The 16,373-nt window shown below is 38.7% G+C and overlaps 1 protein-coding gene across 12 annotated transcripts in view; it reads right to left on the bottom strand.

Moving 5' to 3' along the window:
• The window catches only part of MAGI2 (membrane associated guanylate kinase, WW and PDZ domain containing 2), a 702,246-nt gene that overhangs the window by 7,427 nt on the left and 678,446 nt on the right, over nt 1-16,373 (bottom strand). For 8 of the 12 annotated variants that reach the window (XM_054273706.1, XM_054273633.1, XM_054273624.1 and 5 more), the window contains one exon: nt 15,834-15,972. In XM_054273706.1, the coding sequence (XP_054129681.1) occupies nt 15,834-15,972 (139 nt within the window). The other 4 variants (XM_054273666.1, XM_054273685.1, XM_054273675.1 and 1 more) reach the window with 3 other exon arrangements.

The following is a 16,373-nucleotide window of genomic DNA, read 5'->3' as shown; positions in this document are numbered from 1 at the left end:
TCTTAGTAATTTATCAAGGATGTGTGGTTTTTATCAGATATAATTATTCATAAAGTAATAATATTAATTTATTGAATATTTAGTAGTAAGAGTAGAAATTACATCACATTTTATTACTTAAGTAATAAAATCTCAAAGCCTTTTTAATTTTCGAATTATATGAATAATGTACAATATATTAAAGCTTTGAACACTTTCAGTAGTCTGGATGAAGTGTTTTCTGAACTGTCTAAGCAGCTGTTCTCATATCTTCCCAGAAATATTTTCCTAGGGAATCAAAAAGGGTTTGACTCAATAAAAAATATGGTGATTTATTTTTCTCCCCATTTTTTTTGTCTGCAATTATGTATTGCCAGGAGGTGGCAAGCAGTTCTTACAGATGCTGCTAATAACAAAAATGGGACAAATTGTCCCCTGGTGAGTATCCACTAATGTTGGCAGTGCTGCACCAGGAGGGCATTTGGGTCTTTCTCATTATAGCTTGACATGTCTTTGATGTTCCTGATTGCATTGGTCTCCTGAAGCTTTTCTTTAACACTCTCTGAGGAGGGATATTTCAGAATATATAAAGAATCTTTAATCTTTTATCCTGACACTTCCACAACCCAAACACACAGCACCCTTTGTCTCCTGAAATAAATGATTCTCTGAAGATTTTATGGTTAGAAAAGCCCTTGGTACTTTTTGTTCAGCTGTGAGCCTTATGGAAATGTGACACAATATGCCACCCTTTCCCCCAGCCTCTCTCAGACAGTGAGTGGCAATGGGCTCTGCCCCCACCTTGCAGCTTGCCTGTACTTCCAGCCATAAATTGTAATTCCTGTTAATTATTCAATATGCTATGCAAATGTTTTCTCTCAAATTGCACTTTTCTTGGCTTAAAGTTACACTTCCCTTGTCTCCCCTTCCCCTGAACTTATCCACATCCAGATCCCTGAACACCAGCAGCCCTGGAAGCAAACACCAATGGGTTGAGGTGTCCTCTGCTGGGATATGGCACTTCCTTTGGTCAGTCACTGTGGGCACACCCAGGTGGGAATGCCTTTCCATCTTTAGCACTGCTCTTATGCTTCACAAAGCTATGATGGCAGTGTGCTACGGGTGCAAAACGTTAATTCTATGTATAGGAATTAGATACATGCCATATATATTTATAAAAATTAACCCAGGTTATACTTGGTTATTTTAGCATAGGAACTACTTCTCCTTTCTCACACTTGCAGTTGAGTGATCAGCTTAGTATTTTGAAGCCTCGTTTCTGATACAATGAAAGTATAATCTAATTTTCTATCTTAATGTAGTCATATTTGTTATAGCACTTGCCTGTTTGTACTCGACAATGTCATGGTGACTCTGAATGTTCAGAGCACCTTATAAAAATAACTTTAAATTTTGCTTTGCTCAAGAATGAAATTTTTCTACTTTTTAGTAATTAGTTCTTTTGGCTTCACACTTTTGTTTTTCCAAAGTCTGAGGATGGTTTCTCAGGGCAATCAGAGTTATTTTACAAGTCATAAAAGATTATAGGAAACCAAACATGCATCTGAATCCTGACATCTTTCACTTCTAAATTTTGTCCTTGGCATTTTCAAAAGAGCAGAATGATTCATTAAGAAAGACTGATATTTGTGGTATGAAACAATGCCAGACCTAGTTCTTCTGTCCCCAAAGTCAATGTGCATTTTTGTTTCTGTCATTGGTGTAATACTGGAAAAGGTGGCCACTATTCCTATTACATGGGGCTATTGGTGACATGGCTTCTGCAGATGTTCACAAGAACAGCTCCACATCCTGCTTGGCTCAGCTCCTAGTGCCATCGATGCCCTACTTCTTTTCATGTTCCTGGTTATTACTGATGAGCAAATATTTAGTTCCTTTGGGTTCAGTATATCCATTTTCCATTGTATACTTTATCTAGATATTAAATGGAAGATGCCCTAAATATTTTTGCAGCAGACTCAATGCTCATGAAGTTTGTGCAAGGGCCATTTAATGAGACTGTGAATGATTTCATCTCAGGTAAAATTCACTTTCATCACCTTTTCTGTACTCTGCTTAGAGGTGTGTTAGAGAAGTGCTTTCATGTTCTAAGATCTAATTTTAGAATTATTGCAACACTTCAGAAAGAGCAGATTGTTAGTTATGCTTGGAAGACCAAATCTACAGAAGTTCAGGAGATGATCTTACTTGGTGTTGGAGCTAAGAACAGACAGAATAGGGAAAATTTAAACAGAACAGAGGGAACAGACAGAAAGGGAAAATTTAAACTTCAGTAAGAGAGGGAAAAACTGTATATTGCAAGGAAAGAAGTTTAAAAATTCTTTAGAAAAATGCATGTTTTATTGAAATAAGAAAACCACACACACATTGATTTGTGTGGGCTTTAATCTGTAGCAAGCACTGTGTATGAAATCACTTTTCAATTTCTTATGTAATTTAGTCTTTAAATATGATTAACCAAGAAACATGGGAAACAACTGATCTGACTTGGAGGGTTCCTATTATCATTCTGCACTGATTTTGCTCCTACATTATTATACCCAGGGCATCATCAGTAAATCCCTTTCCTTGAGTCAGTTCTTTAATTATGGCACTGTTTCACCAGCATTTTACTGTTCTTACCACTTGAGATAATAATTTAATTGCCTCACAGAGTCAGAGAGAGTGGTGTCTCAAAAGACCTCTGGAAATAGATGCCTGCTCTTCTGTTGAACATGTACACAACCAAAGGAGGGGAGTTCCTTATGGAAACCCTTTTGGGGGCTGTGGATCAAAGCTGAGTGGGTGAACACAGAGACCTACACCCCACACCAGGTCCTTTTTAGAAAACACAGGCCACTCAAGAAAGTGGCCTGGGACCTTTCAGGCTGGCACAGGAGATAACTAATGAATTCAGAAACACTCAGACTTTCTCCCATGGAGAGCAGGTGGCCTGGATTGTCTTGGATATCTTGGGGTGGGGTACTGCTTTAGCCCTTTCCTGGTTACTCTGCTATTGTTCACCCCTTAAATATAAATCACATCCATAAACAATTAATTGGGACTTTGTAATGGTGCCTAAGCTCTGCATCATTTGGCTCTCTCCAACATCATTCACACCTTACAACAGGGCTGAGACTTTGAAACTGCCCTTACAATAGCAAGAATAAAAAAGGATCATTTTTCTGTGCAGAAAAAATCTATCCAAAGCACAGGATGGGAGAGGGGAAAAAATAAGGAGCCACACCTATGAGCAGGTTGTATTTCAGAAACAGGTAAATTAATGTGGTAAATTGGTTTACTAATTTACTGTAATGGTCTTCTGGCTGTGAATCTTAAGGCCAGATGTTATGAGTACACAGTTTACCTCTCATTCCAAGACCCAATTTAGTTTATTCTATAGACATGATTCTAATAAACAGTCCTATCAACTAAATATTTAAATCATCGTGATCACCAATTAGAGTGAACTTAGTGTGAGAGACTGAAATGTTAATGGCTAATGACAAACAATTGTCCATTTCCAAAAGCAGCTGGTGCTTTGCTGAGGATGTGCAAGGTCACAGCCCAGGAGCCAAGTAGGTGTGCATGAACTTTTGTTTAGGGACAAGTTGAGTTTTGAGCCAGATAGGAGAAGAGGCTGATAAGAAGCAGATCCTGTTAGGTGGGGTAATACTTTTTGTCATGCCAATGTCCTCCCTTACACAACTGGCTCAGCTGCAAAACCCCTCTAGGGAAGGTATCAGGACATTCACCTTATTCATTCCTTCTGATGGGGCGTAACTGGCTCAGCTACAATGACATAAGAGGTGGCTGTCGTGTCTTAAAACCAACCTTCCTTCCTTCCTTCCTTCCTTCCTTCCTCTTAATAAACATACACTGTTATGTTACTATATGTAGTAATAACCAAAATGGCTACATACCTGCTTTTCATTTCAACCAAATTGTTCTAAAATAAACCATATATATATATATATATTTATAAACACCAAACATTCAGTGTTCCTTCACTCTAATCCCCCAAGGGATCTATTAACAAGAACTGCAGTTAGCCTCGCCTCCAGGGACATGTTGTAACCCTTGGTAAATTAGATTTTTCCTTGAATCAGCTTAATCCAGCTGCATAAATGTTGCAGGATTACTAATACTGGAAGAGCCCAAGTGAGGAGCAGCAGCCAGCATGGGGCTTTCACCCTCCACAGGAAGCTCCTCTCTGTGCTGTCAATATTAAATGTGTGGACAGCTTAAGTGCCAGTCTGAGTGATGCTGCTCTGACCACACATTATTATTCAATAGTCCTCCAGGTGGTTTGGTGCCCTTTTTGAAGTGCTGAGCATCTCACATATTTACCAGATCAGAGCTACTCAGGCAATACTCAACCTGTCAATAAAGAAGGTTTTATTTTTCTCTGTGTGGTCAGGCAGCAGAGTAGAACTGGAGAAACCTCAGCAGTTCTCTCCCAGAGCTATGCTGGAGCTAGAAAAACTACACTGGAAGTTACTGTATAATTAAAAAAGATAATGACTTTCAAATTACTTTTTATTAATAGAATTAAGCCACATTAAGTCATAAAAGGTGTTCATAAATATGTTAATAAAATGTGTGGTCTTAATGAAAAACATTCTGCAGAGACTGAATAATTTAGGAGTTGGATATTGCACACTTAATTAAAGTTAAATATTAAAATTATGAATTATCACAGATAAAATGGGTGTTAACAGTAGGCATCACATTCAGTCAGGTCAACAAATAGCTGTTATTATTAAAAGCATGTAGATAATAAATAAAATTTACTTAATAAGTGAGGAGAACTTTGTGTATTAAATGCTCCTAGAAAGTTGTTTCTGGCAGGCACTGAGGTTCTCATTCAGTGAGAGCAGGATCTTAAACAAAACACTTGGTTTGAACTCAGTCCCAAAGCTCATGAATAAGTGGTCCTGCTCTGCTTAGGGAAGAAGGTGCAGAAGCAGCTCAGTGTCTCTTCAGCAAATTCCTCAGCCTGGGGGATTTTAGGCAATGAGGGTGCAGAGCTGACTCTGGGACCACACCTGCAATCAGCGCCATTTGTAGTATCTGATATCTTTGGAATGCTGAGACAAATTTATCTGAAAACTCTATGATGAGATGGAAGTGCAGGGATATATGAATTTTACACTGCAATATTCAGCTCCTAATAGGTAATCACAAACTACATGTTGTTAGAAAATCCAGATGTTCAAAATTCTGGGTTGCACATCTGTGTTGCTCTTGCTCAACAAAATTCAACACTCTCTGGTTGTGTTTGTTAAGCATTGGTTGGAGAGTCACAATTACCTCATATTGTCAAAGTGAAAAAAAAAAAACAACGACATTTCATTTTCTGTGGGTTTTTTTCCCCCAAGATAGGAATAAGGAGCTCTAAGAAACCTGACAGAAGCCATTACCTCTGCCTACCTTTCCCTGTGGCTGGGCCACAAAGCATCAGCCAGGAGTTGCACCATGGGATGGTGCAGTGAGGACAGAGGCAGGACCTGCCAGTCCCTCCATGGACAGAGCTTGCCTTTGCCTCCCTAATGCTTGAATAACAATTCTTTGTGTCACTCTCTGTGTGAGCACTTAGACTCATCATATTTCTGATGTCAGTGAGGAGAGACCATGAGGAGCCTTGTTAGCTTAATTTAGTCTTGAACATCACAGACTCAGGCCACTGGCAAGGCTCTTTGACACAGGACGCAGGAATATTCCTGTTGCCTCCACACTGCTCCCTTTGGTCCCCAGCTCCCTGTGGCAAAAATACCATCACAGATATGTGGGGAAGATAACTCTGAGGAGGAACAAGTGGCAGTGATGCAGTCTTGTTATTAATTGGGGGCCTGTGGCAAATGAAAGTGAGGTGAGCAGCAGGAGAGGGTTTTCTGGGATATTGTGCTGCAACAGCAGAGGACTGGACTTAGTCCTGTGGCAAACTGCAGAGACACAGGAAGTGTTACTGAATTCCTGTTTTACCTACTTGTCTGGATTACATGAGGAAAGCAAAAACTGATGTGGAGACAGAGGTATGGCTGTGTTCTCTCAGGTTCTCTATTTGGGTACTGATTTCCAGTATTGTCAACTGGATGAAAATACAGGGAGCCATGAAAATAAGTGTCACTGTGATATTTTCTGAAAAATACCTTTGCCAGGATTTCTTCTCCTGGGAATTTGAGAAGCCTCAGAGAAAAATGTAAATAATAATTATCTGATTGCTTCTCCTGTGTTTGGCTGCTTTGGAATGTGGCCTGGACATTGTTTATCCAACAGATGCATGTTTGACTGGTTTCATGTGAATTGTTTTGACTTAATGACCAATCACCATCAGCTGTGTCAGGACTCTGGAAGCAGCTATGAGTTTTCATTCTTTGTAACCTTCTGTCTGTATCCTTATCTTTCTTTAGTATAGTTATAGCATAATATAATATAATATAATATAATTAATATAAATCAGCCTTCTGAGAACATGGACCCAGATTCTCATCTCTCACCTCATCCTGGGGACCTCACAAACATCACAAATAAGTGTTAGGAAAAGATTTGTGGGTGGAACTTTGCCCTTTGAGAAGTCTGCTTGCCAGTTTATGTGAACCAAACCCGGGATAATGTTTGTTCATCTGTTTTATTCACTGGAGTTTAGCTGTAATTATCTACACTTTACACCATATTAGTAAATCTACTCCAGAATGTTATATTAGAATAATGAAGCTTTAATTATAAGAGAACTTGCTCAACAACCTTATTAATAAATCTTTGCTCAGATATGGGGGGACACTGCCAATTTTGGTGTGGATTAGCAAAGTTCTGCTTTAGTAATAATCCTGAGTAGTCAACTAGGAATTTTAATCTTTAAAGTTCTTCTCAAGCATTAAATAATTAATCCCCATAAAACTCCCATGAGATAGGTAAGTGAATATTACTATCCCTGTTATACAGATGGGGGAAGCCTGGGTTAGACTATTCAGCTAGACTGGTCTGAATCCACTGGGAGAGTAATTGCCAAACCAATGTTTAGGATTCAGTGGTTTTGCATTTAAAAAGTGAGGTATTGCCTTCCTGGAAGCTCAAAGTCATTGACAGAAAACTGAAAATGTTATCTCATGTGTCCCTCTTTCTTACAAGACTGTCTTTTCTATTTCTATATCAAGGCATAAAGGTCTGCATATCTTTTGAAACAGAAATTTTCTATAAGACAGAAATAACTATATGCACCTACTTATGCATACACATCCACTGTTATTTAATAGAAGGATGTTCTACTTTTCTGCCAGCTGCTACATATTTATTAAATACTAAAGACATGTTTGTAAAGCAGGTTTTAATATTAATTTTTGCCCTTGAATAGTTTTATACCCATAGCAATAAAACATTCTAGAACCTTTGGGAGCCCATATTCATATTGCCTGATGGTTTTAGACCAATTTTATTAACCAGTATGTTGGTTCATTTAGTTAGTCTTTTTTTTTTATTTTTACACACCACAGGTTCCTGAAATTAAGTTGGTATTGCTAGAAATAAGAAGGTGGTATTGGAAATGCAGCAGGAATATGAATGAATGTTTGCAGTTCCACCAAGGTGGTCACAGGCAGAAAGGGCACTTTTCCAAAATGACTATTGATTTTTGCACTCACATCAGATAAATGATATATGAGGCAGTTCAAGTTTCAAGTAACACCCAACCTCAGCTCTGGAGATTTATAAAATGAGCATTAAAAATGAGATGAACTGGATTATCTGATCAGTACTCTGAACAGATAGGAGTATCTGGCTTCAAAGTATAGGCCATGGTGCTTTAGCCATTTATTAGACAAATATAAAAGCTTCAGACATTCTAATGGAACTAGAAAAATCAGTTTGTAGTGGACTGCAAACTGGCATCTTCTAAAGGATAAAACTATATTCTATATTCAAACAATCTCCCCACAGTATAAGCTCCCAAGTTTTAATCTGTTTTTTGCAAATATGAATGCAGTGGTGACTAGAAAGGGCCACCAAACCCGTGGTGCAAGGAAGCACAGGCAGGTGTCACTGGATCTGCAGGAACCTTTCAAACCACCTGCATCCCCCACGTGCTGTGTCTAAATTCCAGTCAGGCTGCTGATCATCTTCCAGAAGTGATTATTTATACTAATAATATATTAGTATTTATATATTATATTATTTATATATAAAAGGGAACAAATCCTTCATGTGAGATGAGGTCTTAGACTGCTCCATGAAGTTATGGTAGGGCCTCTCCTAAGGCATACTGGAATGGTCAATTTATCTGTTCTGCTTTAGGAAATTTGACTCCTTGCTCGGTGCTCTAATGAATGGTAGCACGGCCACATTTTTGGTTGGGATAAGCCCTATCAAAATGGGCTCTTTAGGAAAATTCTTCCCCTCCAAACTCTTTCACTAGAAATACCTGAAATGGAAACATTTCATAACAAACATATTTTCATTTCACATGGAATTGCTTTTTTATCAAGCAAGTATTTCAGTTTTGGTGTTGACCAGAACTGAAGTTCTTCTGATTTTCTGGATACATTATACTGAGAAAAAAAAAATCTGTTTCAACACTTCCTGCTAAATAGATGAGAACCATTCACAGCTGGGTGACTGCAAAACTAACTTTAGCTATATTTACAGAGTATTTACATTTCTACTTATTTCAGGAAAAATACTTATTTCCTGTGTATGTTTTTCTGTAGGAGGAAAAATAAAGATGATGCCCAGAAAGTTGAGGGTATAAATATGTAGAATTTGTGTTGGAACTGCAATTCATTGAGCTGGGACTTGTGAAATGGCCTTAATGCCAGCCTGGATATCTCACCTCTATCTAACCTCTCTGAGCTATGTTCAGTGAAGAATTAAACAGAGGTAAGGTGAGAATCCAAGGAATGGTGGAATTAACATTTCTGTATGATGCAGGAACATGGGAAACATTTCCAAATAGCCTCTAGATGTGTCCAGCTCTGCAGCAGCAAAGCATATGGATGTGTCTGTGTTAAAAAAATCTTATTTATCAACACAGACTGGAAATAAACTCCAACTGGAATCACACTGGTTAGGTTACCTGGATCTGCATGCACAAGACTGATAACTTAAACCCAGTTTAGTCCTGCTAGGGGCAGAAATTCTGTGAGCATCACACTGGAGGAGCTGCTAGAAGCTCGAAGGCTGGAAGAACATCTCTGCATATTGCTCCCTTTCTATTTCCAATCTGTCTGCTTCAATGTGTGAGACTGTTCTTGCAATTGCAGCAAATGTTCAGCACTGTGCAAAGTCAGCAGCAGGCAGAGCTGGATGCATCTGGACACTGCTGAGTTTGCTGTGATGACAGCAATCAATAGGAAAATAGAAAAAAATAAGCTTTTCTTTTCCATTGCTTTCCAGGTAACATATCTGGGCCCTGACTCTGTATTACAAATTGGATGCATCTGAACAATCTGTGCAGTTGGATCTGATTCTCTGAAGAAAATTGCTGGAAATTGAGAGCAAAGAGCTTTGTGTAAATTCAGCATAACCACAGGGTTTAATAAATGACTATTACCTCACAGCACATTTCAAAAAGTGTTCAATTTAACATTTGTTATTTCTTTAAGGGGCTGCATACAAATATTGTTTGAGATTTGCACCTAACTTCCACCTTCATATTGTTAATATTTTTGCAAGCCAAGTGCCATAAAAATGAGGAAAATTACAGGTTAAACTCAGAAGTTCAAGATTTTCTACCTGAAAAGTCATATTCAGTAGATAAATTTTTGTCATGAGAAAAAAAATGGAAATATAGCAGACCTATGCACTAGCAGCAGTATAACATGCAAAACTCATTACTTAAGATATTAAAATACATTTGTAGAATGCATAGCTGCCGTGATGTCTTAGATAATCAGTTATGAAAGAAAAGTTGAATACTGTAGAAACTATTAAGTGAGCTATCATGTAAGAAGAAGCTGGAAAATACTCTCTAAACAGTTGTGAGAAACAAAATGTATTAGAAAGATAATATACATGCAGAGTTTACAAACCGTGTCTTTAGGGTGGCCCAATAAGTAGAAATATGGGGACCCATGCTTGTCACTTTTCATGCACATGGAGAGACTGGAAGGAACCATTCCTAAAGGAAGGGGAGGAACAGCCTAGGACCAATCATTAGAATTAACAGAACCAGTGACATACAGACATTTTTACTATTGTTAGAGCAGAGAATTCTTAGTAAGTTTAGAACAACTGAGAGAAAAGCTTATATGTAACAGGAAAGAAGTATTTCTGTAAAGCTAAGACAAACAGGCATGCTGTAAGTCTAAATATTAGTGGATTATTGAAACTACTGTACATATATATTGAGGACATAGATTCACCTGGTCTATGGATATGGAGTACATCTTGAGGTGCTTCCTGAAGGAGTCATAACAAATCAAAAGCAAAGGGTTTAATGCATTTAAGAACTGTGCCAATTTACTTGTATGAAAAATCCTTGTATTGGTATCAACTCTGACATTTTTGGGGGTTTTGTTGCTGGGGTGGTGCTGAAGCAGGAGATGAGAGTTTCTTCAAAATTTCTTTTAAAATTACTTATTGCTAAATAACTTGTGGCTTTTATCTCTTAACCAGCAATTTGCATATACTGACACTTTAATCTTCCTCCCTTAAGCAGCCCAAACTGAATCTAAACTCTAGTTCTGTAAAACCACCTGTGTGTAATGAACCCATGGGGTGAGCTGTGTACACAATTTGGCAATGTGTGAAGAAACAGAGATTCCAAAAATACACAATGCACCCCCAGGACATGTCTTCTAAGAAAGCCAAACAAAGCAGGGGAAGAGAGGGAAAGGCACCCTCATTGTGCAGGTCCATAAAGCACCAACCATCAGCACACAATGCAGATTTCTTGTTCTCCAAACCTCAGTGATTCCAGTTCCCACAGCTCTGTGTACCTGTTAGTGTCACATCACAGTGTGACCTAGAATGCTCAGGGCCAGATCCAGATGTCCAAGATAGGGCAATGGAAAAGTTTTCCAAAATCTCAGTGTAAATGGGCTGGGAATTCTAAAATTTATAACTTCCCATGGGAGCTCTTAAGCAACTTAAAGTGAAACTTAATAGAAACCTTATATCAAACCTGATTTTGTAGTCCTAGAAGTAGGAATGGAAACAAATTAGTTTATTTATTATTAGTTTAGATATTCCTTACAGGTGAAATTCAGTGTTTTTGCTTCCTCTGCACTACCAGGCAGAAAACAACTGGGGCAGGGGCTTATTCCTTATTGGAGGGATGGAATCCACCTACAGGTGCTAACCTGCCTCAGCCTTCTCCACCTTTACATTTCATTATAAGACTCATTGCTTTCAGGAACTTCTAGGAACTTACATATTTTAATGCACTGTGAGTAATAAAATCTCCAGTCAGGAAAGGCCAGGAGCAGTAAGCCAGAAAAAACAAGCTGCCAGGACTGCTGAGACTGAGAGTGAAACACCACAGGCTTTCCTGGGGAGCTTCCTCTAAAGACATCTAGAGGAAGGACTATGTTCCCACAAAAACTGGAGTTTTCTGGGGCTGTTCAATCATTAGATGTAACTTGCTTCTTGCAGAACTCACAGCTGGAAAGAGACACTGATTTGTCAGCTTTACTTCCTCTTGAACGTTACCATTTTGGGATTCTGTGAACAGCTTTCCTGCATTTTGCCTTTGAGGATGATGCTCTGTCCCAGTGTTTGGCTGTGCATCTTGTCATGATGTTTCTACAGCTATGGCTAAGGCCTGAAATACTTAACCATCTGCAATGAGGCTCCCACAGTGTGAACAGGCAGATTTTTAGAGCTGCTGCACACTCAGCAGCTCCTGCTGCAGTCAGTAACCCCTTAGGTAGGTGCACACATGGGAAATCAGGCAGCCACTTCAAGAAATGTCTTGATCCATCACTTCATTCAGATTGTTTTTAATGCTGGTGGGAGAAGTGCTCAGTTCTGTAGTGGTGACTCTGGGTTTTGTGTCCTGTGACATGAATGAAACCTCACACTCTCTGCAGCCAGACTTCCCAAGCATTAGGTGCTTTTTGGGATCAGGATTCCCAGCAGTACTTCTAGGCTTTCTTGCACATTAATATGATTTCTTACTATGACTTGGTTCTCTGGAGCTGATGCTGATGCTCTTCGGGTTAGGATGAGCTGTGATAATTCACCTCCCATGGAAGCACTCTGGCTATCCTCATCCTCAGCAAACATGTTCTGAGATGCTGGGTGATAAAACACCTGTTTTCAACACTTCTTTTGTTGCAGCCTGCTGTGAAATCAGCTGTAGTTTTGGAGCATTAATCATATCTGAGCTCCTTGGCTTACATTCTGTGCCTGCTACAAGGGGATTGCTGCCTCTGAAATGGGCTTGGATCCCTGGCATTTGTTTTCAAGCAAAATCAGCAGCTGGAATGGAGGTAAATGATGCACTCACAGCACACTTTATTTCTTACCCTAGGTTTGAATAGTGCTTCAGCTCAGCCAGATTTTTTCAAGATTGGAAATGCACAGATTTCCAGGCAGTATAAACTGACATAACTCATTCAGATTTACACCCTCTCAGCAGCTCATTCTTTGTTTCTTCACTAAGTGCTTTCTTCTTTTCAGTACACATCCTTTTCTTTCACAAATCACTTTCCTTTATTATTGATGAATTTTCCTTTACACTGCTTTTACAGATGTCAATCACAGAATCATTTAAACACTGACATTTCTTGCACATAAGTACATACCACCATATTTTGTACTAACAGAAACATTGCACTGGAGTTTAAAACACAAGGAAAATCAAGAAATTGAAGGCTGAAGAAAATAATGTGGCAGTCTTGGCTGGCTGGTTTTGGTAGCTCTAAATAAGTTTTCTCCTTTTTAGTGCTGTGAATCAGTGTTGCTGCTGTTGGAAAGCACAGCATTACTAAACCTGGCTTAGGAAGTCCTTGATCATTTTGCCTGTCAGGGACTTGAGAGAGAATTTCCAGGAGAGAACCTTGGTACACTTGTGTTATCAGATTTATCCCTAGGCTTCTGCTGCACACCACCACTGCAGTCCCAATACCAGCTCTGTCCTCCAGCCTTGCGTTTTTATACTCAATCAAGTCTTATTTCCCACTGATGCTCTCCACAGCTGGACTCTGATGAGTATAAGAAATATTTCTGACATGTAATTGCTTAAAAAACCCTCTGATTATTTCAGTAAAAAGAGCTCCAATTAGTCTTGTTACATCTCAGCTGTGAAATTCTGGTTGAAGGAAGAGGGAGTTACTAAATATTGACTGTCTGCTGTCCTCAGGACCACTTTGTCCTCAAGCCTACAGTCACAATCTTCTCTGCATTCAGTTTTACATTTGGAAAAGATGTTTCTGGGGGTCTCTGACAGATGTTCTTTGCATCATGATGACTTCACCTTGAGATGTGGCCTGCTTGAGACACGGCCTCCCATTTTAATTGGTTCTGCTTGCTAATTTCTGTTTTTAACTTCCTAGGCAGGCTACTGTTGGAATTTGGGTTCACCTTCTGTTTGTTCTTAGACTACTTCTCACACCTTTGGGAAATGACCTAGGGAGGACTTTAATTATCTCAGTTAATTTCAACAAGCATCTTCTTATCTTGCTTCCATTCCCCCTCCACACTGGATACAATTCACAGATTAAGAACTGCAGATGTGCAGATGTTTTCCTTTGCTCTGATGCTTTCTGCAGGTTGTTTGTTCACTATGAAATAACTCCTGAACACTTTTACTCCTTTTTCAGTGCAGCAGGAAAAATGGCCTTTCAAGCTCAGCTACTTAGTTCTCCTCCTTTCTAAAGCTGTAATCTGGAGATGCAGTTTGAAAAATGGGCTGACTAAAAAGCATTTTGTTGATGAATTTTCTTTGTAGCAAGGTTTATGTCTCAGTAATCTGCACTTTTAAACAACTAATGCTAATTATTCCAAATGCCTTCCCAAATGGCAAGCTTGGCTTTAAACAACACTGTGAACCTTGTTGCTTTCTCTTAGCACTAAAAGCTGTGTCTCAATTTCTAGTGGTTTATATGCATTTTCTACTCATCATCTTCTGTGGACATTTTGGAAGATCTGTTTTCCTAAATCAATGATACTTACACTGAAGGTTTTTTTGTATTTGTGTTTTGGGTTTTTTTAAAATAATATTTTAAAGTTTTTAAAAATATGTTTTTAATGAGAATAATGTACAATTTTATAAGGCTATATAAATAATGGAAATTTATTTTGGATTTAAGTGCCATTTGGAACTGGGACCTTAAGAAATTCAGATTTGGAACGTATGGAATGGGGCTGAACTGCAACTGATTCTTTGCTCAGTGCAGCCCCCTGGGCCTACATTAGATGAAATTGTTTTCTGAGGAAGCAGAGGACTGCTGGTGTAGGGTTCTGCTGTTTGAGCAGGATTACTGCCACTGCATCAGTCCTGGCCATTTGTTTGCTCTTTCATTAAAAATGATGCATCTCTCCCATAAAACAGTTTTGGAGGTGATCTGAACTTCTGTTTGAGGTCTCTCTGAAAGGATTGCACACTAGTTAAAATTAAATGTCTTAGTGTGATTTTATCAGAGCCCCTGGAAGCCATTTTGGCTTTGTTTCTACTCACCAAAAGTATAAATCACTAACTTTATTACCAGATGGGTGGGCCAAGGCCCAACTTTTCTGCCTTTATTCAGAAGCCCTTGAAAGTTGTAAATAATGCAGCACACAGTGTCCTGAGTATTGGCTTAGCCATAGAATTAGCTCTTGTTTAGAGAAGAAAATAGTGCAATTACCTTGCGTATTGACAGCTGGGAAAGAATTGACTTTCAGTGCAGCTGACTTTAACAGAGGTATTGAATTTATGTTGGCAACAAAGGCTCACCTGAACCTATAGTTAAGCCTAAGTATTTGAATTTTTATGTGACTGTAATTTCTGATTCTAATGGGAAGGCATTCTGGAACTTTAAAAGGAAAAGTAAAAAAGTTTAATAGAGTTTTGGACCTCATAGCATAAAGAAGATAAGGACTTTTCATTAAAAAGTAGCCCTTTTCCTGAGAGATTTAAGGCCCAGGGGTGCACATCATAGGACTTATGAAAATACATGAAACTGTTACACCATACTATACAGTAAGCCCTGATTTCAGTTTTTCAAAAAAACTCTTTATCTTTGAAATTACTTTTGGATAATTTCTTTTTAATTTTTGTCATTTCAGTTATGAAATAAGGTTTCTATATTGTCTAAATGACTCATACTTTTTGAAATATTTAAAAAGTCCCAGAAATCTCTCTGAAACAAAATATAAGAAGAATGGATCCTGTTTTCCCACCACAATGAGCAAAATCTCGTGTTTTAAATTAATAACTGACTTCTAATTGGTCATCCATGTATTTTGTCAGAGAGAATACAATGGGTGAAGCTGTCAAAGGAAGGAGTACATTCTTGACAATGCTTAGAGTTCCAACCTGAGCCACCCAATTGCACGGCAACACAATCATCTGCTGTGACTCAAAATGTGCAGAGAAGTACCAATAAGGAAGAAATTCCAATAAAGGAAGAAAAGGAGAGTTTATGGGCAAATCAGCAACTCCCAGCACGCTCAGAGATGTCCCCTAGGAGGTTTGTAGTGCTTCCTCCAATGCACATCTTGGAAGCCACTGCCTGTGTTGGGAGGGCAGCAGATGACATCGATGTACACACATGTGAGTAAATCCACCCCATCACAGGTAAGCACTTAAGGCAATACTTAATGTGCTCCAGGAAATTACAATATATAAATATCTGCAATTGTTACTTAATTCAAAAGCATTTTAGTTAAATTGTATAGAGTCATGCACATATAAAAATATAAAGATGAAAACCCACCATATTCTGGGACCTGGCCTGTCCCACGTTTCAACAGCAGCCGCACTCTCCTGCCACCAGACTTGATTAGCTCTATTGCTCTGGCATGTGTCATGTCCCTTGTGCTTTCTCCATTGATTTCAATTATTTGATCTCCTACCTGTCAGGTAAGAAGAATATTGAGTCAGACAGAATTGCAGTAAAATGAGTGTTTCAGGAAGAGACATATTCAATGGATCACAGGTTACTTGAATGACAGACAGACACATCAAGGAAAATTTGTTCCTGTCTATCTGAGGAATATTACTGGCAGATCAAATAACCTCCAAAGTGGGTTCTGAATATGGTATATCAAATGCTGCTTGTCTTCTGCTGAAATCAATGCAATGCCTTTGTAACTTGCTCATATCTTCTGCACATAAGAGGCTTTGTTGAATTGCTTGACGTGGTGGAATCACTGGAACATTATCCCTGCTGCTCTGTAACATGCAGTGTTGGGTGAGCCTGAGAAGAACTTTGTTGCACTTGCTGTTTTCATAGAGAAAAGAGAGGTTCAAAGCA

Source organism: Melozone crissalis, unplaced genomic scaffold (genome assembly GCF_028551555.1).
Source record: "Melozone crissalis strain CALT ecotype California unplaced genomic scaffold, PUWL_Pcris_2 ptg000004l_1, whole genome shotgun sequence".
In the NCBI taxonomy this organism is placed as follows: Eukaryota; Metazoa; Chordata; class Aves; order Passeriformes; family Passerellidae; genus Melozone; species Melozone crissalis.
The sequence above is the reverse complement of the archived record's forward strand: the minus strand, read 5'-3'. Positions and strand labels throughout refer to the sequence as shown.